This window comes from Trachurus japonicus, chromosome 20 (genome assembly GCF_045865225.1).
Source record: "Trachurus japonicus isolate A0001 chromosome 20, Traja_1.0".
In the NCBI taxonomy this organism is placed as follows: Eukaryota; Metazoa; Chordata; class Actinopteri; order Carangiformes; family Carangidae; genus Trachurus; species Trachurus japonicus.
The window spans coordinates 21,307,044-21,334,842 of record NC_140926.1 but is presented as its reverse complement, the minus strand read 5'-3'; the positions used below and the strand labels follow the sequence as shown (position 1 = coordinate 21,334,842).

The following is a 27,799-nucleotide window of genomic DNA, read 5'->3' as shown; positions in this document are numbered from 1 at the left end:
TCAGTGAACGTGTTTGGTATACAGGTATGTGCTTGGATGAGTAAGCAAGGGGGCGGGGTGAGTGTAGGAAGTGAGTGTGTGTGTGGATAGGAGAGTGAGTGAGCGGTAAATGAAGGAGAGCTGTAAGACAAACTCGGCCCTATTGTTATTTTGGCGTAGTTATGGCCAACAGTAACTGTTGCGTTTCTGATAATAAAGAAAGGTCAGACCAACTCCTCGTCATTCTTCTGACGTCCGTTCGGACGCTACAATATGTTACAGGTTCTAGTCCAGTCCTGTTCATGTTGCTCACTCCAGTGGCACAAAGGAATTTATATCCACAGTTCAATGAATGTTGGCTGATGATGATATAGTGAACTGTTTTGTAGCTGCAGAGGTTTGCAGGATAACATGTTTTATTTATTTATTTTGGTGCCTTTCACGACACCCATGGTAATGTTTGATAGGATAATGTTGTCCATATCAAAGTTGTTGTTTTTTGCTAATATGCCAATATGATTGAACTTTAACATGTAACTCTTTACCTGACATGTTACAGACACTGAGGTGTCCTGTGTTTTCATGGAGAGCTGCATCTTACCGTGCAGCTTCCAGGGCGGCAAGGATGTGGTCATCCACTGGTTTCAGTTGACAGCTAGACACCGTCCTGTCCACTCCTACTACCACAACCAAGACCAGCTGGGACTCCAGGTCCAGAGCTTCAGAGGCAGAACATCACTGTTCCAGGACCAGATCTCCAGAGGAAACGCCTCACTGCAGCTGACAGGGGTGAAGGTTCAGGACCAGGGGAGATACAGTTGCTTTACCAGCACCATCAGAGGAAACAAGGAGACATTCATTGACCTGAAAGTGGACGGTATGAGAAACACACAGTAAATATAGAAAACCATTCATTTCTGATGTTATTGGTGCATTAATAAAATATTTTTTCTGCAGCTCCAGTGGTTAAAGTCGACCTCCAGCAGGTTGGAGACATCATCACCTGCAGCTCAGAGGGGATCTACCCTGAGCCTGAACTCACCTGGTCCACCAGTCCTCCATCCAATGTGGCCTTCAAGAACCAAACTAAAGTCCAGGAGACTGAGCAGCTGCTCTACAACATCAGTGGTTCTCTGATACGTTCAGATACTGATCTGATCTACAGCTGCAACATCAGCACTCGCAGTAACTGGAGGAAGGCAACTTTGTTAAAACCAGGTCAGTGAGCAAGTGCTTTTTAATCAAGAAGTGAAATCTTTACTCATTTCATGCAACTTCACTCTTCTACATTTAATAAGAGAACTGAAGATGTAAATCTGAAGTGACCTTTAATGCTTTGATTAACACACTATGGTGTTGCCCTCAGGCAACAAACCACTTTTTTGGTGAGCATATTGGATTGTTTTTAATAACAAAGTTACATGACAAGTCTGTGATTAACAAATGCTGGTACTGAAGTGGAAATTATGAAGAGTCCATGCCCAAATCCAAATTCATCAGAACAAACCACATTATTTCTTCAATCGAAACATTACCAACCAAACTGTGCCAGGTGTGATTTTTATCAGAATCTGGAGTAAATACTTTACACTTTCATTTTGTGTGTTTCTGTTTTATAATTTCAGCTTCTGTCAGTGGGTCCCACCATGAAGCAACACTCCTCTGCTCCTCCTCAAACACCAACTTCTCTGGCCTCACCTGGAGATTCAACCAGAGTCAGATGATCCTGACTCAGACCAGAGCTGACGTCCTCTACACAGTCTCAGAGGAGTGGAGGCAGCAGGTGAAGGGTGTGTCAGAGTCAGGCAGCCTCATGCTACAGGACTTATCTTCACATCATGAGGGAACATACACCTGTGAACTGAGAGATGTTGAGGAGACGCTGATAACCAACACTGTCCTCAAGATAGGTGAGGAATGGTTTTAATGATTATTTCAATAGTTGGATTTTCAAAACCTAAGTTGCAAAATACTAAACAAATGAACAAATAGAATAGAATAAAGAAAAAAATTATCCAAACCTAACCCTAACCTTCCTCTGAGGTAAAAGTATGAAGAGACCTACTGGAGAACACAGATGCACCAACCTGACTCTGGTGCAAATACTCTTTATGAGCATTAAAGAGGAACTAAGCAGGATTTCTCCCGTTGCTATGCTACATTTTTACCTTAATTAAAAAGCTCAGGAGTAATCGTTAACTACATGACTTGTGACTTGTTACGAGTGACAACTTGTTTATGACGGTTAAGACTACACAAACACACGCGCCGTAACATCGTTTATGTTATGTAACATTTTCCACCACTCCATTTATTGATTTTTCGCTGGCTTCAATGCACATGGCTGAGAGCAGCGTAACCACACAGCGGAAAAGCGAGCTGACTTGCATAGTTACCCTTTAAGTGTTTATATCTGTAACAACTGTATGACCCACAAAAACAATCCTTTACACTACTTTAGATCGTTCATCCAGTGTTGGAGCCATTATCGGTTTGGTGGTTGCAGCAGGTTTGATTGTATCTCTACTTGTACCTCTCCTGGTGCTGTACTCTAAGAAGAAAAAAGGTAAATTGCTGTTTAGTTTCATTTATTATTATTATTATTATTATTATTATTTATTTTATTTTTTTTTAAACTTATTTCTTGTTTGTTGTTGTTGGTTGATTTCTTTTACCTATTCCAGGTCAACAAAACAATGTCTCAAGAACTTCTGAAAGTCAAAGGTGAGTACTGTAAATCTTGACAAAATGCACAATAAACAAAAAACTTATGAAGATAAAATATAAAATCACATCAAATCACTATGTTTTTCTTTACTCTAAAGAAGAATGAATAAGGAATTAGCTTACTTTGCCTTCATATTTTTTCATGATACTGAATTTCATTTTGTTTTGTCTTTTTTGTTTGCAGAGATGAGTTAATGCGAGTAATGTCTCCGCCCTGTGGTGAAATATTATCTGTCCCCTCTGTTTGAGGAAAATTACAGATCTGCTCAGACTGCACTGTGACTGTGTTTAAGGCCACCTATTATGGAAATATCACTTTTTGAAGGTTCTTTATATTGACATAAAATCTGTAATTTTATAGGCTCCCTATCCATGTGGTTTTTACAAGCTGTTCCCTCAATTGTCTGACAATGATGTAATTAGTTATTGAATTTGCATAATCCCACCCCTACCTGTGAGAACAGGACTGTTTTGAGAGGATGAAAAAAGTTCTGTGATGTTTGATCCTTGGGTGCATTTTGACCGGAGCATTTCACAGACATGACTTTAAGACACCTGGGAACTATTTTAATTTGTACATAATATGTCTCCTTTAAATGACTGTGGACATGGAAACACTCGTGAATCTCTAATAGAAACAAGCTCAAGAAGAACAAACCTCTACATTGGAGACTGAAGCATTAATGTGATGTTGAACAAACACTAACTTGGTCTTTAATGTGTAATTTTGTCTCAAAGATACAATGAAAATAAAATTTCAAACTGAAATGGACCAGTATATAAGTTGGCAGCTGAACTAACACTTAACCTACACTACTCCTGTTTCTATTTAACACTCTGTACATGGTGGGGTCCAGTTTTCACTGCCCATCGCCACCAAGAATACCGTAACTAATAGCAACACTGCAGTGAGTGCACCTGCTCACACCTGCTGCTACTGTTGCTGGTGCTTTGTGTTCATTCATTGCATGGTTTGTTGTGTGTTTGTACTTGTACTTTGTTTTGTTGTTGAGGTGTTTTTCTTTCTTTCTTTTTTTTTTCTTTTGGTGTGCAGCTAATAATCATTTGTACTTGTTGTTTTTTACTTGAATAAAAAAAATCAGTTTTGAATTTTGTTCTCTTGAATGATATTCTTTTATCTCCACACTTTACTATTATGTGAATGTGACAATTCATAATGTCAACATGTATGTTCTCTCTCTCTCTCTCTCTCTCTCTCTCTCTCTCTCTCTCTCTCTCTCTGTGTGTGTGCTCGATGGTGCTGTGTGTGAAAATAAATAAACATAAGTAAAGTTTGGTTTAGCACACTCTAAGCCAAACCATGTGATCACATCATAATCATCACCTGCTTTGTACCAGTCAGTTAAAAAGCATGTTCTTCACCTGACTGACCAGAGCTGGTTGATTCTGTCACTTTCAGACTCCTAATACAGTATGTAGCCTACTGTACATTTTCAACTCTATTTCTAGGACATCCAAATATGTCAGCGTAGACAAAATGTCTACTCTACACTATTTTAATTTGTCCCTATAGTCATGAGTTCTGCTTTTTGTCCTAATATGGAAAGAGGAAGATCTTCAGTTTTGCATGTGGAGTTTTTTGTGGTGTGTGAGTCTGAGGGGGAAAGTAAGGTGTTTATCACCAGTCACTGCATCACCAGGGTGCATCCACACTACCAACATGATCTAAATAGGCTAAATACATTTATAGCAAAAAAATAAATAAAAACCTCCTGGAGCAACTGCGTGGTTCTTTTAAATTCAATTTTATCCCAGGTCATATTCCTGTTCTAACACCATCTTTTATGTGCTCCCAACATAGAACTGTGTTTATAAATCTTCAACACATACATGTAGGACACAATCAGACGCAGTCACAAGCCCCCGGTGTAGTCAGCTGACAGACACCTGGTCAGTCATGACCAATCATATCCATTCTCCCACAATATGCAACCCTCATATACTGATCTCTCCTTTAACACTGCTGCATTGCTGCTGCTGACAAAGCTCACCAGTCCACCACCACCACCCGAGCCTCCACCTGCTCAGTCTCAAATCTGATGAGCTGCTGGACCCTTCAGTGCCAGGTCTAACTGTACCATTTGTTGCAATAATAATATAAAATTAAAAAATAATAATAATGATAAGAATGTTTCTGAATAAACTGTAATAACCATCACATTTCGCCTTCACAATCTTCATTTTCTCCATTTATTGTTTTCTCCAAGTATTGTAACATCATGATTCAACATGTATGGCATAGTAAAAAAAAAAAAGAAAAAAAAAATTAGCAACTATCTCATATTACACAAACCTGTATCCTGATTGGTCTGGATTCTTTTTACTTCCCTGGATGTGGTGTTCACAGTTTTATTGCCCAACCCTCACGTGCACTGCATGCTACTGCTTTTTGGACTATAAATGTAAGTTTGCTTTGTTTGATACTATGAGCTCATGCTATACTGTTAAAAGCTTCATGATGTTTGTTAATCTATGGACAGTTTTGAGGTGTTACATGTCCACAGGTTTACTACAGGTAGCCTATTTGTGAGGAGAAAGCTGATTACAGTGTTTCCAAAGTTATAGAGTTATAGACAGGGGCGGATTGGGACAATAAATCAGGCCAGGATTTTTGATACCATCCCAGGCCACAACCACCAGATTCATAAACCAAGACTGAGTTTGGTCGGGCGTCTATGTTAGAGTGAAAAATAATAAAGTAAAGGCTCAAATTTCGATGCACACCATCCTCACTTTGTTGACGTGTCAACTATATAACATGCACCCACACACCTTTTTCTGTGTTTTTTTCCCTATACAAAATAAAAGTGTCTATTGTGCTGCAATAATTTGTACTCAAAACACAAATTGAAATGTTGTTTACCTGCATTCTATTTAATTTACTACTACACTTTTAATGTGCAGGCTGCATATTCAAAAGTACAGTAGTAAATTAACTAAAATAGGTTACACCACCATCCACCTAAATTTGAAACCAATCCTATTTTTAATGTAACAGTTACCAGACTAGTTGTACATTTGACCACTGTGTGCATCTTGTAGAATATAGGTATCCAGTTTACAAAATACAAAAAAAAATTGGACTATCCAATAAATACAATATTGAGCTTATAGCTATGAGTGAGCCCTCTAAAACTCACTAGGAATATGACAGACAATTTATAATGAGAGGAGGGTGTCTTTTCCCCGTTGTTTCTGCTCAGTCTGTGTGAGCTTCAGAGAGTCACACGACGGATTGTTTATTTAAAAAACACGCGCAACCCCAATATTATGTTTATGATTTTCTTTTCCTGTCAGAACTAAAAAATTTCAAACTCTGCTCATTAAAAGAAAAACATCTTTGTTATTTCACTAGAAGAGCTGAATCTTTGTTTCTCTGTCTAAACTGTGTGGACTGTTTTACCTGCAGTCAGATTATCCTGAAAGAGTGACAGAATCAAACCTGGATACTCACTAACTGATAATAAAGATCTACTGCCAATTATTTTTCAGATCAGTTCATCAATTAATTATTAACAGTAATAAAACAATAGAACTGTGTTTTGTATTGTGCTGTAGTTTGGTCTCAGTGGAGACCGGCAGCTTTGAAGGCTCAGCTCAGAATTTTGATTTACAAACTGCAGATAATTTTGTAAGTGAATTGTGTTGTTGTTGTTGTTGTTGTTTTTTGGTGTGATATTTTAGGTTTGTCCCCAAACTCCTGCTTGGACACTTAGACAGTTCAGAGGACAAACAGAAGATGACCAGGGTCAGCTGTTTCCTTTGTCCACTGGAAATGTCTGTCCTGTTGTTGTTGACTCCTGCAAGAGGAGGCAAGTGAAGCATTTATAACAATAATGCTGTTAATATTAAAGCACATGTTCAGTTCAATACTTCACATGTTAAAAATAAAATTAAAGCTTAAAACTTTAAAAAAAATAAATAAATAAAATAAAATAAAATTAAATTAAAGGTAGTCATAAAATCAGATTTTTCCACCCACAGTAAGTAGGCTATTTATTTGTTTTTTTCGGGCATGTCAATTAAATCATCATCATCACACTTCATATTAGTTCAAATAATACAATACACATGGGCGAAAGGGAAAGCGGGAGAAGCTAAAGCTTATCTAGTCCCGCCCCCATAAATACAGCTTTCATGGGAACTTGTTCAAACAGGATTTAATCTCCAGTGATAGAAATCAGGTTTCACACCTGCAGGTGTTGGCAGTAAAACGGGGCTTTCCAGTATAGTGTTGTTGTTGTCTGGTTGTTGTCAGACAATGTGTGTTTCAGCAACGGGCAGGTTGTGTTTGGTATCTAATTTGAGGAAAATATCTCAATTTGTGAAAGAGTGAAAAGTAGCCTACAAATAAACAAACAAATAAGTTCTTTAGTGAAGTGCAGTAAAGATAGCCTACTTGAGATAAACTGATACAGAGAGACACTTTTAAGGACATGTAATAGAAATGCTATACTTGATGCTTTATTGTAAATGTTTAAGGCATACGCCAACTTTTTTTTTTCATGTCTTGCCTCACTCCCGAGTCCATGACAAGCAGATAGACACCATCCTTTCCACTGTGCGTGTAGTAACAAGGGAGATACGGGCAGAGCTGGCACACCGCTAATTAGCTTAGCTCAAACGCTGGAAGTGTATGGGTAGTGTTAGCCTGCCTCCTACCTGAGCCGAAACCAGCAGTCAGAAGCTGATTTCATTTTAGCATAAACTCTGTAAATATATCACTTCATCAACATTTCAAACATATTTAGGCAAGAAAGTAGCCATTTAGATCAGCAGTGTGTCGTTAATTTGTCTAAATACCAGCTGTTTACAATTTTGTTCAGACAAATTCGGCGCTACTCAAGCTATAGCCGTTGTGACCAACGTCTCTGGACCAACGCACTTCTGGTTACTTTCACAAAATAAAACACCAGTTGCCCTTTATATAGAGTGCCGAAGCGGAAGCAGGAAGTAACGGTGCCATGGGTCCTTAACTCGGAAAAAATCTCCATGGGTGAACGGGAGTCAAAGTTTTATTTCGTGATCCGATTGAATTGTGCCATGAGAAAAAAATATGACCTCTACCTTTTAAAACATCACGTTTCATGCAGAGAAATCAGCAGTTTGTTGTAAAACTATTGTAAAATAAAATTCTGAAGAATCTGTCACCAGAAAGACTAGGCCTACAGGTCGCGTAGGTGACGTCACACACCAAATGCCGCCCTTTCCCGTGTCAGTTGGTGATGTATTTATTGTGGGACACCAGTTCTGTAGTCCGTAGTGCGTCGTCACACAAAATACATTCTTCTGTTGCCATTTTACGACAAACTGCTGATTTCTCGGCATGAAACGTGATGTTTTAAACAGGTAGAGGTCATATTTTTTTCTCAAGACACAATTCAATCGGATCACAAAATAAAACTTTGACGAATTGAGGACACATGGCGACGTTACTTCCTGCTTTCGATTCGGCACTCTATACAGAAAACCACGACGATAGAATTTGTGCTTTTACTTCATCATCATCATCATCATCATCATCAACCTTTATTTAACCAGGCAAAAAAATTGCTAGGAAAGATTTCTTATTTAAGCAATGGCCTGGTAGGAGGTGAAGGACCTCCTAGATGATCGGCCCGCCGGTTTCTGTTTAGAGTTGCTGAAGAGTTTCTCTGATGACTTTAGGTGGAGGCAGGCTAACATTACCTATGCACTTCTAGCGTTTGAGCTAAGCTAATTTGCGGTGCGCCAGCTCTGCCTGTATCTCCCTTGTTACTGCACGCACAGTCGAAAGGATGGTGTCCATCTGCTTGTCATGGACTCTGGAGTGAGACAAGACATGAAAAAAAATGTTGGCGTATCCCTTTAACACAGTGCAAACGTGTCAACCATCAACCTCTGTATTCAGCCCAGAATAAAGTAATCATTGCATTTACTGTAAGTAACCACAAATTCCATGGTGATACAATCATAGTAGCCTAGATAAAGACATTTTTTGGATTTACAGTTTTATACGATCGCGGTGACCCGTTTTTAAAACACTTTTTCAAAACTCTTCACACAGTTAGCACAACATCAGCCTGTGTGGGCTATACTTTGACACAACATACATTTAACACATTTAAAATTTGTTTTAACTTCTTTTACACACAAGCTCAATAAGGCCAAAACAGTAGAAGTGAACTACTGTAATACATTTTCAATTGCTTTCACACTGTTTGACAAAACAGAAAACCTCATGTTCAAAGCCAAACAGCACTGAAACAAATGTGGCATATGCTTTTGAAGAAACAGTTGATTGAGCTAATGAAAATTTACTTTTTTTTTTTTTTTTGTGATCAATTTTTTTTATTAATTTTTATCTATTTCAATCCAGTAGAACAACAAAGATATAATAAAAAACAAACAAACAAACACCAACAAACAAACACACACCTTGAAAAGAATAAAAATAAAGAATAAAAATACCCCTAACAAACAACAACAACAAAAAATAACAGAAACAAAACATAAATTCAATATATACAGACATCTAAATATATACCCCACCCCCCCCATCCCCCAAGTCAACCTCCTTAAAACAACAACAACAACAAAACAATACAAAAACAAAAACAAAAAACAAATAGATCCAATTTAAACTGTAGAGACTGAATTTACATGTACTGTATGTGCAAACTTGGACCAAAAAATAACATTCTCTTCCTTCGCACCATGCATACGTGCTACAGACATTTCAAGATTTGCCAAGTCTACTACTGAGCATGCCCATTGGTCATAAGACAAAGTGTGTGGGGCCTTCCATCTCTGGGCAATGATCTTCTTTGCGGCCGTGAGGCCGAGCAGAAGGCAGGATTACAACATTCAGCATAACAGACAGTCTTCTTACAACAATTTTCCAAAAGGATAGTACTGGAGGACAATTCCATACATGTGAAAAAACGTGCCTATGGTGCTCGGGGAGCAGAGTTGACAGTCTGGATTTAGAGCACGTTTCATCTGAAATAATTTCCGAGGAGTGCAATAAAGTCTATGTACAAAATTATAATGTATCATTTGATGATTGGGATTTCTAGATGATAACAGAATATTTGCATAGCTAATGCAAATTTACATCATCACAGCTGATTGTACTGTAAATGCTGATTTCCCCCCCCCCCCCCCCCTCTTTACTCTAAGTAATTGTCATTTGCAAATAGGCTACTGTAATACAGTAAAGTGTTTACTGCAAATCCTGCCATTTACTGTCTTCTTCTTTCATAAACTTTACATTCTGCAAAGCTGCTCTGAGGTGGGTCGTTCACTTTTGTGAGTGTTACAAAAAAAGGAACAAAATTCATGCCCAACAACTGAAAAATGAAGAGGGGTTCAAATAAACTACAGCACGAACCTCAATTTATAAGATCAATACAATAATCTGTCTATTGTAAAACAGTAGAGCTGACACATACAGTATAAAGTGATTCAGTTTGTGTTATTCCATTATGACACTGTGCTGTGACTGACCACATGTTTCTGTTGGAAGACAACATGTGTCAGTGTTTTGATTTGGCGAGTTGTCTTAGTGTATTATTGTATTTTGGAAATGTATGTCTGTGTTTAGTTACACTGTGTGATTTTGAGCATGAAATGAACTGTTTTGGGACTTGTGTGTTTTAAGTATTGAAAAACGGGTCAGAGCAATCGTAAAAAACTAAAATAATCACAACTAAACTAAGGACTTAACTACTGATTGTAACCATTGTAGCCAAATTCAGTGGTGCAAATTAGGTTCAAAATGCCAAAGAGACAAAGGGAGAGAGAAATATTTTTTAAAAATCTGAAAAAATTAAGACATAATTTTTTATCAAAGTTCAATCATACCAGAAGATAGTCCAACCACTCCAACCACCACCTGGACAACACGTTCTCACTCCCAGTGCGTCAACCCCCTGACGAACGGTCACTGTCCCTCCTCGTCACATGCCTGACTCATTAGGTACCCGTTTTTCGTCATGAGGTGACGAGCGGGGATTTCAATTCATTCCAATGCAACCCCCTTCGCGGCGATATGTGACGCTCAGAGTAAAGTGATCCAGCCGACCGGACGCGGCGCTGAACGACGCACTGAGCTGGAAAACTTTTTTTCCCCTTTGAAGCTTTATTGAACCTGGTGTGTCTGACATAGCTTTCATCCAAGCCGTCATTTTGGTTATTAATTATTTACTGATCTTGGCGTTGGTGCAGAATAATAAATAAACAAACAAACAAACAAATAAATAAATTACATCCTTGTCGGAAGACCAGACGGGGTGGGGGTGTGTAATAAATAAATAAATAAATAAATAAATATTTTTGTCCCGTGCGTAATTGTCAAGATCCGCATTTCGATTAAACTCGCCTTTCTTCTTTTGTACGAGTTGTTGGACGACTGCATTTTCATTTTATTTACTTATTTCCCTGTCCTAAGTCATGTTTATGGATACACAGTTGAACATATTGTCATTTTACCCTCGGCATTTTCCCCTCACTTTGCTGAATATCTGTTGATTCATGTCATAAACACGTTTTGTTCATTAAAAATATGTGGTGTTTATTAAAAATATGTTGTTCATTCAAATCGGTTGTTGTTCATTGCAGAACAATAGAATATTAATACGGTGATTTATATACAGATATTGATCGCGCAGTGTGACCACAATCACTACGCACGGAGGCGTGAGGGACATTTGAAACAGCTGTATCAATCGTCCCTGCAGCGACTACTGACACTTCAACCTGTTTTGGCTCTAAACTTCAAAACTATGACATTGCATAGTTTAGGACCTGTTTATGTACGAATTCATCTGTTGTTAGGTCATATTATTATTATTATTATTATTTTTATTTTTTTTTTTTAAAGTATATTTTTCGGCTTTTTGCCTTTATTTGATAGTGATGACAGTAGAGATAGACAGGAAATGGGGAGGCAGAGAGAGGGGGAATGACACGCAGGAAAGGTCTGCCCGATGCGGGATTCGAACCGGGGACGCCTGCGGCGAGGACTGTAGCCTCTACATGGGGCGGCCGCTCTACCCACTGCGCCACGCACCGCCCCGTTAGGTCATATTATTATTGCATGAAACACACAATACAACTTTTGATCACAAAAAAACTACCGCACGTAACATTTTACTTTCCGTAGTAAAAAAAACAGGTTCGCGCTAATAACTTTTGAATGGCGTGACGTAATTTCACAAGCTTTCCCAGGATTGGTCGGTGATGAGTGCTGGACTAGAGGATGTGACGTCATTGCAACGGCGCCACCATAGACTGCGACACTGCCATCTACGGCGTCTGGACGGAACTACAACACCTTAACAGTGTGTTTGTGATCATGAGGAGTGGAAATTAAGCCATGTTGATTTAATTCAACAGCATGTGAATAAACAGTGAGGAATCAGAACAGTTAGACAGCTCTTTTTCAACAAAGTCCAAATAATTCAAGTAACTCAAGTCATATAGGCCTTTTTTTTTTAATTGCAGAAAACAACATATTTCTCCCCCCTTCTCCCTCCTCCCGCCCAGGAACCTTAGTTTATAATATAGTGTAGAATGAACCCGTCCACTGTAGTAATGTTTATGCACAACTGCACCACTTTAGCCAGCTCCTTTATTTCTGGTTTTACATTGGACAAACTGATTAAGGCTCCATTTTCAGGAGACACAGCTATTCTTTAATAACTTCCACATTCGTTGGGTTACGTTCAGAGGTTTATCAGGGCAGGGCCTAGGGTCATCCAGTGTTAGCAATTACAGACCCATCTGACCTTCACAGGGGTCACAGGTCAACTTTTCATGTGAAATTTGACGATTTTTGCTATCAATTCAGGCATAAAACACCAATACTTGGAGCTGGGAAGCTGAAATCTTTAGATTCTAGTCCAGACCTTGGAGCAGATTGAAGATCAGAGCTGTGCTCCACTCAGAAGTGTCCAAAATGGCCATGGTAAGTGTCAAAGGTCACAGGGGTCAAACATCAAAGTTAATCCTAACAAAACACACACGCTTTAAGTAATCATCATGAAATTTAGATGAGTTGTATATCAGAGAGTCCTCTATCATTATATTGTATTCCCATTGCTCTGGGGGCCACGGGGGGCCCCTGGGGGCCACTTCGCTTTCCCATGCTCTCACAGATTTGGGTGTCGGGTCAGTGGATAAGGGCCTCACAATGAGTCCACAGGCCAAGTTTCAAGTGATTCGGTTGGTTTCTATGGAAACAGCGGCCTCCTGGAGACAGAGGAATGCGGCTGTTTGAAGCCCCGCCTCTCGAAAAGTAATGGCTCAATCAGGACCGAACGCACATCAACGCGTTCGTCTTGGGCCCCCGGAACCACTGATATCAAATTCAGAGCTGTACGACTTTTAGAAATATATTTCATCCATTTCAGCTTTTCAGATTCAGAGCCTCTCAGACTTAATGCCTGAGAGACCTTCTGAGTCAGAAAAGCTGAAATGGATGAAATATATTTCTAAAAGTCGTACAGTTCTGAATTTGATATCAGTGGTTCCGGGGGCCCAAGACGAACGCGTTGATGTGCGTTCGGTCCTGATTGAGCCATTACTTTTCGAGAGGCGGGGCTTCAAACAGCCGCATTCCTCTGTCTCCAGGAGGCCGCTGTTTCCATAGAAACCAACCGAATCACTTGAAACTTGGCCTGTGGACTCATTGTGAGGCCCTTATCCACTGACCCGACACCCAAATCTGTGAGAGCATGGGAAAGCGAAGTGGCCCCCAGGGGCCCCCGTGGCCCCCAGAGCAATGGTAATACAATATAATGATAGAGGACTCTCTGATATACAACTCATCTAAATTTCATGATGATTACTTAAAGCATGTGTGTTTTGTTAGGATTAACTTTGATGTTTGACCCCTGTGACCTTTGACACTTACCATGGCCATTTTGGACACTTCTGAGTGGAGCACAGCTCTGATCTTCAATCTGCTCCAAGGTCTGGACTAGAATCTAAAGATTTCAGCTTCCCAGCTCAAAGTATTGGTGTTTTATGCCTGAATTGATAGCAAAAATCGTCAAATTTCACACTAAACCTTGACCTTTGACCCCTTCTGAATGTGGGATTGGTCTGAAATTGCAGATAATGGGTGGCCCTAGGCCCCTGACAAAACCCTGAAACTTTCAGACTTCCAGCTCAAAGCATGTGGAAGTTATTAAAGACTATCTGTTGAATTTAGTCTTGTACACAATGGGGGATTAGAAATGAACACTGCTTTTTGGCCATTTTGGACACTTCCGAGTGGAGCAGAGCTCTGATATTTGGCACCGTCAATCTGCTCCAAGGTCTGGACTAGAATCTAAAGATTTCAGCTTCCCAGCTCCAAGTATTGGTGTTTTATGCCTGAATTGATAGCAAAAATCGTCAAATTTCACATGAAAAGTTAACCTGTGACCCCTGTGAAGGTCAGATGGGTCTGTAATTGCTAACACTGGATGACCCTAGGCCCTGCCCTGATAAACCTCTGAACGTAACCCAACAAATGTGGAAGTTATTAAAGAATAGCTGTGTCTCCTGAAAATGGAGCCTTAATCAGTTTGTCCAATGTAAAACCAGAAATAAAGGAGCTGGCTAAAGTGGTGCAGTTGTGCATAAACATTACTACAGTGGACGGGTTCATTCTACACTATATTATAAACTAAGGTTCCTGGGCGGGAGGAGGGAGAAGGGGGGAGAAATATGTTGTTTTCTGCAATTAAAAAAAAAAAGGCCTATATGACTTGAGTTACTTGAATTATTTGGACTTTGTTGAAAAAGAGCTGTCTAACTGTTCTGATTCCTCACTGTTTATTCACATGCTGTTGAATTAAATCAACATGGCTTAATTTCCACTCCTCATGATCACAAACACACTGTTAAGGTGTTGTAGTTCCGTCCAGACGCCGTAGATGGCAGTGTCGCAGTCTATGGTGGCGCCGTTGCAATGACGTCACATCCTCTAGTCCAGCACTCATCACCGACCAATCCTGGGAAAGCTTGTGAAATTACGTCACGCCATTCAAAAGTTATTAGCGCGAACCTGTTTTTTTTACTACGGAAAGTAAAATGTTACGTGCGGTAGTTTTTTTGTGATCAAAAGTTGTATTGTGTGTTTCATGCAATAATAATATGACCTAACGGGGCGGTGCGTGGCGCAGTGGGTAGAGCGGCCGCCCCATGTAGAGGCTACAGTCCTCGCCGCAGGCGTCCCCGGTTCGAATCCCGCATCGGGCAGACCTTTCCTGCGTGTCATTCCCCCTCTCTCTGCCTCCCCATTTCCTGTCTATCTCTACTGTCATCACTATCAAATAAAGGCAAAAAGCCGAAAAATATACTTTAAAAAAAAATAAAATAAATAAATAATAATATGACCTAACAACAGATGAATTCGTACATAAACAGGTCCTAAACTATGCAATGTCATAGTTTTGAAGTTTAGAGCCAAAACAGGTTGAAGTGTCAGTAGTCGCTGCAGGGACGATTGATACAGCTGTTTCAAATGTCCCTCACGCCTCCGTGCGTAGTGATTGTGGTCACACTGCGCGATCAATATCTGTATATAAATCACCGTATTAATATTCTATTGTTCTGCAATGAACAACAACCGATTTGAATGAACAACATATTTTTAATAAACACCACATATTTTTAATGAACAAAACGTGTTTATGACATGAATCAACAGATATTCAGCAAAGTGAGGGGAAAATGCCGAGGGTAAAATGACAATATGTTCAACTGTGTATCCATAAACATGACTTAGGACAGGGAAATAAGTAAATAAAATGAAAATGCAGTCGTCCAACAACTCGTACAAAAGAAGAAAGGCGAGTTTAATCGAAATGCGGATCTTGACAATTACGCACGGGACAAAAATATTTATTTATTTATTTATTTATTTATTACACACCCCCACCCCGTCTGGTCTTCCGACAAGGATGTAATTTATTTATTTGTTTGTTTGTTTGTTTATTTATTATTCTGCACCAACGCCAAGATCAGTAAATAATTAATAACCAAAATGACGGCTTGGATGAAAGCTATGTCAGACACACCAGGTTCAATAAAGCTTCAAAGGGGAAAAAAAGTTTTCCAGCTCAGTGCGTCGTTCAGCGCCGCGTCCGGTCGGCTGGATCACTTTACTCTGAGCGTCACATATCGCCGCGAAGGGGGTTGCATTGGAATGAATTGAAATCCCCGCTCGTCACCTCATGACGAAAAACGGGTACCTAATGAGTCAGGCATGTGACGAGGAGGGACAGTGACCGTTCGTCAGGGGGTTGACGCACTGGGAGTGAGAACGTGTTGACCTGGAAGTCGTGCTGCTCACACCGTCCAGAGTGCAGAGAAAAATGCTATACACTGATCACCAGAAATGTGAAGGTCCTGGTGGTGGAGCATGGCCACCGTCTGACTCATCTGTTCCTGCATTGGATTTTAATGTGTAACTCTTTACCTGACATGTTTCAGATACTGAGGTGTCCTGTGTTTTCATGGAGAGCTGCATGTTACTATGCAGCTTCCAGGGTGGCAAGGATGTGGTCGTCCACTGGTTTCAGTCAGACCTTCCTGTCCACTCCTACTACCACAACCAAGACCAGCTGGCGTATCAGGTTCAGAGCTTCAGAGGCAGAACATCACTGTTCCAGGACCAGATCTCCAGAGGAAACGCCTCACTGCAGCTGACAGGGGTGAAGGTTCAGGACCAGGGGAGATACAAGTGCTTCACCAGCACCATCAGAGGAAACAAGGAGTCATTCATCAACCTGAAAGTGGACGGTATGAGAAACACAATACATAAACTGTAGAAAATCATTCATTTGTGCATCTGGTTTTTGGGGGGGTTTTTTTTGGGTTTTTTTTACAGCTCCAGTGGTTAAAGTCGACCTCCAACAGGTTGGAGACATCATCACCTGCAGCTCAGAGGGGATCTACCCTGAACCTGAACTCACCTGGTCCACCAGTCCTCCATCCAATGTGGCCTTCAAGAACCAAACTAAAGTCCAGGAGACTGAACAGCTGCTCTACAACATCAGTGGTTCTCTGATACGTTCAGATACTGATCTGATCTACAGCTGCAACATCAGCACTCAAAGTAACTGGAGGAGAGTCACTGTGTTAAAACCAGGTCAGTGTTTTTAGGAAAACCTGCAATATGAAAATGTATTAAACTACAGCAATGTTCCTGGTTACACTGCATTTGTGGGTGAATTGTTTTTATCACCTGGGACCAAATGGGAGTAAAAGTGTTTTTCTTTTTTTCTGTGACATCATTTCAGCCTCTATCGATACATCGCACAATGAAGCAACACTCTCCTGCTCCAACAACACCAACTTCTCTGGCCTCATATGGAGATTCAACCAGAGTCAGATGATCGTGACTCAGACCAGAGCTGACGTCCTCTACACAGTCTCAGAGGAGTGGAGGCAGCAGGTGAAGGGTGTGTCAGAGTCAGGCAGCCTCATGCTACAGGACTTATCTTCACATCATGAGGGAACATACACCTGTGAACTGAGAGATGCTGAGGAGACGCTGATAACCAACACTGTCCTCAGGATAGGTGAGGAACTGTTGGTCTTCATAATAATCATCTTAATAGTTGAATCAAACTCTACAACACAGACCTGAAACAGAATCAATAAAATTGATCCAACTCTCAGATAAAAATAAAAGAATGAAGAGACTTACAGGAGATCACAGATCTCCACAGTCTTGGAGTGTTATCATCTGTTATACCTGTATGATCTGCAAACATTAAAACACTTTTTTTTTCAGGGAATTCAACCAGTGTTGGAGTCATTAGAGGTTTGGTGATTGCAGCTGTTTTGTTTGCAGCTGTCAGCAGCTGTTGGCTGGTATGGCAGTGGAAAAAGAAAACAGGTGAATTACTATACAGTGTCTAATTATGATGATGATGATGATTATGATTATGATGATGATGATGATGATTATTATACTAATTTCTTGTTTGTTACGCATTTATATTTCTGTATTCAATTTTTTTTAATGTTTGTTTCAGGTCAACAAATGAATGTCTCAAGCAGTGATGAAAGTCAAAGGTGAGTACATTTTCACAAAATGCACGATAAACAAGAAACTTTCATAATGAAATGAGGATAAAATGTAAAATCACAGCCACGCCCACCTCGTCAGTCTAATCTACTCACCTGTGCAGACAGCTGCCCCTCATCACATGCTATCAGCCCAGCATATACTCACCAGCTCCACACTCACTCCTTTGCCAGACTGTTCTTTGCCAAGCCAGACTTTCCAGTATTCTCATGCCCGACTTCCTGGTATCAACCTGTCCCTGATTCCCCTGCTTTGTCTGCCTCCTGGTAATCGTCTCAGCTTTCTGTCCCTGACCAATATTTCAGCCTCCACTCTCCTGATTTCTGATTGCCTGTTTCTGACTGACAGAGTCTCAGTAAACTGTTGAACTCTCTCGATTGGTTTTGAGTCTTCTGGGCTGCAGTTGGGTTCATACACCACCCGTTACGTTTCTGAAGTTGATTGATTGATTGATTTTATTTTATTTTTTGCAGGGTCGAACTGGACTGTATGAGATAATGTAACTATGTAAGTAATATCTCCTCACTGAATTGAATTAAAATGTTGTGCTCTTGTTCTGTTTTTCATCACCCTGTGTGATACAGTCTCAAAGAGGAAGCTATGACTTCCTTCCTAACGGTCCAACTGTTTTTGGGGGGCCTTCGCTCCCTATCAGGCTTTCAATCTATCCCTTATATGGTTCACCACTATGGTTCAGATCAGGATCCATGTTTTTAAACTGAAAAGATGGACGTTCTTCTCTATCAGTGAGAGTCAGGACAATTTTCATCAGATAAATCACAAAAAGATTAAATGAAAAATAACTGCTTCATAGATATCTTTAATATACAAGACAGTCCCAGAGTTTATACAAGGGTATGTTTGGTTCATGAGTGTGAAAAGACAAATACTGTATATTGGTAGACATTGAGTTTGTGAGGTGGTGTGGGTTTTTACAAAATCACTCTCCCCGTCTTTAAATGACTGAGCAGTTACAGAATTAAAATATAAAAATATATTTTAAAAAGATGAACATTGGATGGAACTAGTTTTGTGGATATAAAATTGTCAGCTAAGAAAAGAGGATACATGGACAATTAGTCTGCAGAAAAATAATATAAATCAAAGCAAATCACATAGAGAACTGCAATAGCCTATGGTTGATTAAACAATAGGTTGTAATAGACATGGATAACTGTTTGAATTTTTTCCCCATAATTTCTTTTTTAGCATTTCTAAAAAGTGAAAAATTGAAGATGCAGATCTACAACACCTCATCTGACTGAGCCACCTTCTCACTGCATCCTTTAACAGTATCAAGATCCCAATAAACCCATAATAGGCTACAGTATACCCTATAATTCAAGTGTCAAACCCTGCAGCCTCCACTGTGCATGGCTACAGTGGAACAGGAGTCTGGTCAGTCCCTAATTATCTTTGCAGCCTGTCTGATCTGTGACCTTCATCCTGAACAGGTCGATGCCTTCACTGGTCAGCAGGTTTTTGGCGTACCGCACCGTCTCTGGTGGCAGGAAGCGAGAGCGTCCGAGGATCCAGGCGTACTCGATACGGAAAATGCGGAAGATGTCCGTGCAGGAGTAGACGACGGACAGGCTGGAGTAGTCAGTGGTCAGAACCCAGTATGGGCTGTAGGGGGAAACTGGGAGCAAAGGTCAGAGATCAGGGTTGATGATGATGATGATGATGATGATGATGATGATGATGATGATGATGATGATTAAAATCTTCTATATTTTCACAGCCATGTAAATGCAGTCATTCAGTCAGATTTCCCTATAACTTGCATTCAGAGCTGTAGAGCAGCATGTAGATTAAGAGTGAAACTAGATCAAGGCTGACACCTGCTGGACAATCATCATCACTGTCTTTAAAACATGAAAATCTGCATTCACAGTGAGATTTGAACCCTCTCACCCTAGAAGCTGTGTCTGTGATGTAATGCTCAAGTCAGCTAAAAGCTACACAAATATTTGCTGAGATCTAAATACCGATGAAGGCTTTCACTAACAGACGGCTCTTAGTCATAATGCAGTGAGGCTGCTGTGTCATATACCAGCCGATATATTGTCATTCATGAGGTATGTGTGCCCTTTAACCACATAATCATATGATTAGTGGGATGGACTTCTGTCTAAAATGTACAAAGAATTAAAAAAATATTTTCCTTTTCTGTCCTTGTATTCAGTTTGAATTATTTTAGTGCTATAATTGAAAACATTATTACTCCTAAAACATTTAAAGTCTTACAGCAACCAGGTTTAAGTCAGTAAAAAGTAGCAAAGACAAAAACAAAGACGATGAAGAGTAGAAGAAGAGAACTTACAATACGAGAAGCTCACTCCGAGTCTGGAAGGTTCTTGTGGGTCTTGGACTATTGCTGTCCCCTCTGCTACCCTCACCTTGTTCTTACTGAGACACAGGCAGTAAAGTGATTAGATTTTGACAAAAGTGGAGCAAACAACAACCTCTGACTCAGTGTACGCTTGGACAGTCAGCCAGAGTCTGGCCAAAAGATTCCACATCCACACTTATTATAGCCGTTATCCAACATTTTATTTTAGGTCTGAAGAAACACTAATGTGTGTCAGTACTCACTAGAACTGGGAGTTCAGCACCCGGATGGTACCATCTTTCCTTATGGAATAGTTTGCCTCGATGCACTTCCCTCTTTCGAAGGAGGCTGGGAGCTTCTCAATCTCATACCACCTGCCCAGGTACTGTCACACAGAGAAGCTCTTAGTTCTGTGCATGACGCTGCTTTATGTGCACTTTATGTGTGTTTATATACAGTATGTGTGTGTTACCTGTTCAAGGTTGAAGTTTGGCTGCACTTTGGGACTATTGGTATATGGGTATTTGGTCACTTTCCCATTTATTTTCTTTCAAGATATGATATTGCGAGATTGATTTGATTGGTGGTTCTGAATTTATTTACTTTGCTAAGACAGAGAGCTGATTACATAATATGATTATGATTTAGGTGTTGAAACTGATTTCTGTTTCTTCTCTCTTTGAGGTTATCAACCTGCTTTTGATTCAACCATAAAACAAAAGTCAAATAAAAGAAAGGACTAAGTTGAAATGAGTTGACTCCTACGTCCTCTTGGTAGGTAGATGAACTCTGAATAACTTGACAACAGTAATGTACTTGGTTACACTGCATCTTTGGGAGTTTTTTTTCTTTATCTTTTTCATTTTTTTGTATCACATTTCAGACTATCGATACATCACACACTGAAGCAACACTCTCCTGCTCCACCTCAAACACCAACTTCTCTGGCCTCATATGGAGATTCAACCAGAGTCAGATGATCGTGACTCAGACCAGAGCTGACGTCCTCTACACAGTCTCAGAGGAGTGGAGGCAGCAGGTGAAGGGTGTGTCAGAGTCAGGCAGCCTCATGCTACAGGACTTATCTTCACATCATGAGGGAACATACACCTGTGAACTGAGAGATGCTGAGGAGACGCTGGTAACCAACACTGTCCTCAGCATAGGTGAGGAACTGGTCTTGATAATAACAATGATAATAATAATACAGTACAACTCTCTGATAAAAGTAAGAAGATACCTTTTCATTTCAGTTAATTCAACCAGTGTTGGAGCCATTATAATTCCTGTGGTTGTAGCTGTTCCTGTTGTAGCAGCTGTAACCTATCTGTCGTGGTCCATGGTGGTTCAAAAGAGGTCATTTTAAAAAATCTGTTTACACTTTCAGTGACATGGCAGCAATAATTATCCTGGTAGCCTACTACACTGTGAAAGGAAAAAAAAGTTTCTCTTCATTTTTTTTCATATCTTGTTTGTTCAGTTCAACAAAACACAACAACAGAGAATGAAACATAATGAACATCAAGTTAATCCTCTGTATTAGAGAAACACTGCTGTGCTGTATGAACTACACTGTAAAAGTCAACACCTTAAACTTTATCTAATTTCTTTTACAGGTGAATGGATCACACGAAATCAGTGTCTCTTCAGAAAGCTGCGATCCTGATTGTCACCACTCTACTTCAGTTAACAGCAGACCAGTCACATCGTGCTGATACACTGTAACCATGTTGACAGGAAGTAACAGTTCAGTCAACTGGACCTGATAGGTTCAGAGCCTTAGAGCAACTATGGAAGTTAAAGCTGCTGGTTAACACCCCTCCCCGGTCTTCTTCCGACCGAGGCTTCAGAGAGACAGAGTCTGTGTGGACCTAAAACTACCTCAACACACACTGAACTTTGCTTTATGCAGATGCCTGGGCCTGTTCACTCAAGCTGGAAGCCAGAGAGGGCTGTGATGACTTGTGCAATTTGTGAAATGTTTAGTGTAATATGAAGTATATACACTACATATTCCATTTCTAATGAAACAAAACAAAACGAATGAATACATTCAGTAAGGTTTTGTTTAACACACTCTGAGCCACACCATGCGATCACATCATAATCATCACCTGCTATCAGCCAGTTAAAAACATGTTCTTTGCCTTAGCAGGACCAGAACTACTGTAGTTGATTCTGTCACTTTCAGACTCCTGATAAACAGTATGTACATTTCCACCTTTACCCTCAGTCAGGGCCGGCCCTGTACATCTGGGGGCCCTAAGCAGGATAAAATTGGGGGCCCTGCCTCACAGTGTATCATCACATATTCATAAAACCAGCTACCGTATGCAACCCTTGCATATTTTATTGTACCTCTATCAACATGATGGCGAGCAGATATTTCATTACTAATTAGAGTCTAAACACTTAAAGCTGTCTAATTGCACTTGTCATTTTTTCTTCTACTTTGTTTTTGTCTGAATGTTAATGTTAATATTGTGAATGGCAATAGGTGGCTCCAAACCGGCAGTACTTTTGATGTAGCAGAAAGATAAAAGATTCTACAAAAGATTACAGTTTGAACAGATTTATTTTCTTTAAATTATCTGTACAGCTAAATTCTAGAACCCTTAAAACAAAACTTCAGTTGAGAAGAAGATAGAGGATGTTGGTTGGTCAGCAGCATCATCAGCAGTAACCATTGGAGCTGTGGAGAAGATTAGTAGAATTTTTTAGCCACTTTACACACAATTTAATTTTCCAACAGAGATAAACATATTGTGGCAACAAACAAGAAACTTACCAACTGTATGACTGGAACCAGCACAGGGGATGAGGATGTGGCAACATGACAGCCATTAATAAATGGGTGATTGATCCTTTATCCCCTCACAGGAAAACAGCTGTTATCTTTTCACTGTAAACAGACCTTAAAATCAGCCAGGACATGTTAACTGCAGCAGGCTGGTATGTAGCAGCTAGCCAGCTAAGTGAGCTAACACAAGCACCGACATGTTTTTCGGCTAAACGTACATCTAGTAAACATAACATTAATTAGCCTTACCTTGTCCTTGTTTTTTTTTCATCCTTGACCTTCTTTTTCCTATTTTCCGCACCTGACGGATATATCCTTTTGGACATCGTCGCTGTCCAAAAGCTAATCACCTCCTCGCAAATCGCGATCTCAGTGAGTGAGGGAGGGAGGGGGCCAGGGGGGAGAGAAGGGGAAGGGGTGGTGCGCGCTCGTTACCGGACAACGGCCACAGTCTGCGTTACGTTTACGTATGCGTGTCACGGTCATTGTTGCCAGTTGGGTCAAGGGTTACACTTTGTCAGAGACGGTTAGACAAATGATTGAGCAAAGTTTGGGGGCCCCCTAGTGGCTGCGGGGCCCTAAGCAGCTGCTTAGTTCGCTTATAGGGAGGGCCGGCTCTGCCCTCAGTGACAACTGTTCTTCTTAATTTGTTATTGCTACTTTGTACCACTAGGTGGCACTGCTGTAATGTTAAGACCCTGATACACTGTAAAGTTAGAGAATCCAAGATGCCTGCTGTAATGTTATGCACAACTTACTGACCCAGTAAACGGCACCTATTGAGACTCTGTCTGGTGTTCTTTCACGTTTTTTGGTTTTTTTTTTTACATCCTCACTACCACCATGATCTAATACATAACAGTATGTTTACAGAGAGAAACTCCAGAGCCACTGTGGTTCTTACAAATAGTACTGCAGGTCACATGCTTCCTCTTAAAACATCTTTGTTTAGGTTCTTTCACATGCTACCAGCACCAGAAAACTTAAGGTGACAAGACAAGATGAAAGATTAATCCGAAAGCTGCTGACTGTTTTTAAATGTCTGCAGGGAAACGAATGCATCCTATGTCTATTACAGCAGCATACATCAGGACAAAGGATACTCTCTGTCTGTGTCAAGTTGTTTTGTATATAGTTTTTTGCCAGGTGAGACAGTGATGGAGACAGAGTGAGGAATTATAGTTTTCTGTTGGATTCTCCAAGTATGATAGCATCTTGATTCCACATGTATTTACACTATACTATGTGGGATCAAGTATTAACACACACTGGGAAGTTGTAAAACAAGTTGACTATGAGTTGATAAGAGTCATTTGACACACTGAATTCTGATTGGACAGTTTCCCGCCCTTTTTGGTGGGTGGGTCATGTTCACAATACATTTTTAATCAGTTTTTAATCTTATCTCTTTGTCCTCATGTACACGGCCATGTGACTGCTTATTGGACTATGTAAGTTTGCTTTGTTTAATACTTCAAGCTTATACTGCTAAAAACCTCATGATGGTTGTTACTACACATTTATGGACAGTTTTGAGGTTTTACATGTTGAACAGAGAACCATTGTCCTGGGGCAACATGCGTAGCCTCTGCAGCAGCACCTGTTCTATTTCCACAAGAGTTATACATCATACAGTATGATGCAGTTTTGAGGTGTTCCATGTTCACAGGTTTACTACAGGTATTTGTGTGGGAGAAAGTTTATTACAGCAGGTTTGAACAAAGAACCATCGTGCTTCAAAGGCAACAGTGCATGACCACTGCAACTACAATTTTTCCAAAGTTATAGAGTTATAGATCAATACAGTATCTTATATTATGTTTATTATTGTCTTCTCTTGTCAGAACAAAACAATTCAAGCTCCCCTCATTTACAAAAACATCTGTTATTTTCCTACAAGAGTTGAATCTTTGTTCTTCTGTCTGAACTGTGTTGACTGTTTTAGCTGGAGTCAGATTATCCTGTAAGAGTGACATAATTAAATACTCTACAATCTTAGACAACTGATTATCAGATTTACAAAATGTTCAAAGCAGAGCGCTACATGGACTCTTTTCTCAAATATAGAGGTGCTCTTTGGAGAGGGATCCAAGGGATGTGGAAAACAAAGAAAAACTCCAAGACACTCTCTTGAGTTAGTAAAAATGCCTTTAATTAATCTGGCATTGTCACAATGACATGTTTAAAATGACTATGACTTGTTTCGGCATCAAGCTTTCATCAGGGAGTCAAACAGATATTTCAGATACACCTGGGTCTTTTGTCTTGGTGTTTAACCAATGACAAGCTGCCACTCGGTTGCTGTGACCCAGAGTGGGCGTGGTCAGCAGCCAACTCCTGCAGAAGGGACTTGGTCATAACTCACCCCACAGGTAACAAGGCTGAATAAAGAAAAACATGGTCAGCATATATTTCAAATGAATAAAGGGTGCAAAATAATACCAAAAATAGATAGATAATGGATAGGATACAACAATCAATACAACACAAAATACATTAAATACAATCCTGGACTAAATCATACCAGGAGCAATCCAAGGGACAAGCAGAGCTCACAGAAAAACAGAGAAGTCTAAGTCTTCATTCAAGCCTGGATGTTTTGTAGCCTGCAGTTTATGGATCCAAAACGTTTCCCTTTGATTTAGTTTTCTTTGTCTGTCACCTTTGCGGATGGAGGTTGGAATGTGAATTATTCCAAAAGCTTGCAAAGTAGAGGGGTTATTATTATGGAAGTCAAGATAGTGTTTGGCCATGGGGACATTATCAGATTTATTGGAGATTGTTTTCTACAGTAATAAAACAATGAATAATGATGGATGAACTGTGCATGTTATTGAAAGTGGATACTGTCTTTAATGCAGACTTTTCTTTGTCTAATTACTGTATTTTAGGTTTTCCCCTAACTCCTGATTGGACAGTGATGCAACTCAGAGGACAAACAGAAGATGACCAGGGTCAGCTGGGTCCTTTGTTCACTGGAAATCTCCGTCCTGTTGTTGTTGTTGTTGTTGTGTCCTGCAAGAGGAGGCAAGTGAAGTGTTTATAACAATAATGTTGTAACAGTGAAGTTTAATATCTGATCACATGTTCAGTTCAACATTAAACACATTAAAGATTCTCACAGTCATAATCAGAATTTTATACAGATGGTCCAACAATGTTACAGGTTCTAGTCCAGTCTTGTTCATGTCGCTCACTCCAGTGGCAAACAGGAATTTATATCCACAGTTCAATGAATGTTGACTGATGATGATACTAGTGAACTGTTTTGTAGCTGCAGACATTTGCAGAATAACTTTTTTTTTTTTTTGGTGCCTTCACGACACCCAAGGTAATGTTTGATAGGATAATGTGCTTATCAAAGTTGTTGTTTTTTGCTAATGCCAATATGATTGTGAACTTTAACATGTAACTCTTTTTCAGATACTGAGGTGTCCTGTGTTTTCATGGAGAGCTGCATCTTACCGTGCAGCTTCCAGGGCGGCAAGGATGTGGTCGTCCACTGGATTCAATTGACAGCTGGACACCTTCCTGTCCACTCCTACTACCACAACCAAGACCAGCTGGCATATCAGGACCAGAGCTTCAGAGGCAGAACATCACTGTTCCAGGACCAGATCTCCAGAGGAAACGCCTCACTGCAGCTGACAGGGCTGAAGGTTCAGGACCAGGGGAGATACAAGTGCTACACCAGCACCATCAGAGGAAACAAGGAGTCATTCATTGACCTGAAAGTGGACGGTATGAGAAACACAATACATAAACTGTAGAAAATCATTCATTTGTGCATCTGGTTTTTATTTTATTTATTTATTTTTTATTGTTTTTACAGCTCCAGTGGTTAAAGTCGACCTCCAGCAGGTTGGAGACATCATCACCTGCAGCTCAGAGGGGATCTACCCTGAGCCTGAACTCACCTGGTCCACCAGTCCTCCATCCAATGTGGCCTTCAAGAACCAAACTAAAGTCCAGGAGACTGAGCAGCTGCTCTACAACATCAGTGGTTCTCTGATACGTTCAGATACTGATCTGATCTACAGCTGCAACATCAGCACTCGCAGAAACTGGAGGAGAGTCACTTTGTTAAAACCAGGTCAGTGTTTTTAAGAAAACCTGCAATATGAAAATGTATTAAACTACAGCAATGTTCCTGGTTACACTGCATTTGTGGGTGAATTGTTTTTATCACCTGGGACCAAATGGGAGTAAAAGTGTTTTTCTTTTTTTCTGTGACATCATTTCAGCCTCTATCGATACATCACACACTGAAGCAACACTCTCCTGCTCCAACAACACCAACTTCTCTGGCCTCATATGGAGATTCAACCACAGTCAGATGATCGTGACTCAGACCAGAGCTGACGTCCTCTACACAGTCTCAGAGGAGTGGAGGCAGCAGGTGAAGGGTGTGTCAGAGTCAGGCAGCCTCATGCTACAGGACTTATCTTCACATCATGAGGGAACATACACCTGTGAACTGAGAGATGCTGAGGAGACGCTGATAACCAACACTGTCCTCAGGATAGGTGAGGAACTGTTGGTCTTCATAATAATCATCTTAATAGTTGAATCAAAATCTACAACACAGACCTGAAACAGAATCAATAAAATTGATCCAACTCTCAGATAAAAATAAAAGAATGAAGAGACTTACAGGAGATCACAGATTGCACCAACCTGATTTCTCCACAGTCTTGGAGTGTTATCATCTGTTATACCTGTATGATCTGCAAACATTAAAACACTTTTTTTTTCAGGGAATTCAACCAGTGTTGGAGTCATTAGAGGTTTGGTGATTGCAGCTGTTTTGTTTGCAGCTGTCAGCAGCTGTTGGCTGGTATGGCAGTGGAAAAAGAAAACAGGTGAATTA

At 40.2% G+C, this 27,799-nt stretch overlaps 1 protein-coding gene across 1 annotated transcript; it reads left to right on the top strand.

Moving 5' to 3' along the window:
• Positions 1–528: 528 nt before the first annotated feature.
• On the top strand, positions 529–27,523 carry LOC146966866 (hemicentin-1-like; the record flags this gene model as incomplete). Its single annotated transcript, XM_085764010.1, has 8 exons — positions 529–856; positions 937–1,197; positions 16,195–16,503; positions 16,592–16,819; positions 17,004–17,165; positions 26,347–26,670; positions 26,762–27,022; positions 27,174–27,523. Coding segments are annotated over 8 exons (2,223 nt in total), but the record flags the coding sequence as incomplete, so codon positions are not given.
• Positions 27,524–27,799: the final 276 nt, after the last annotated feature.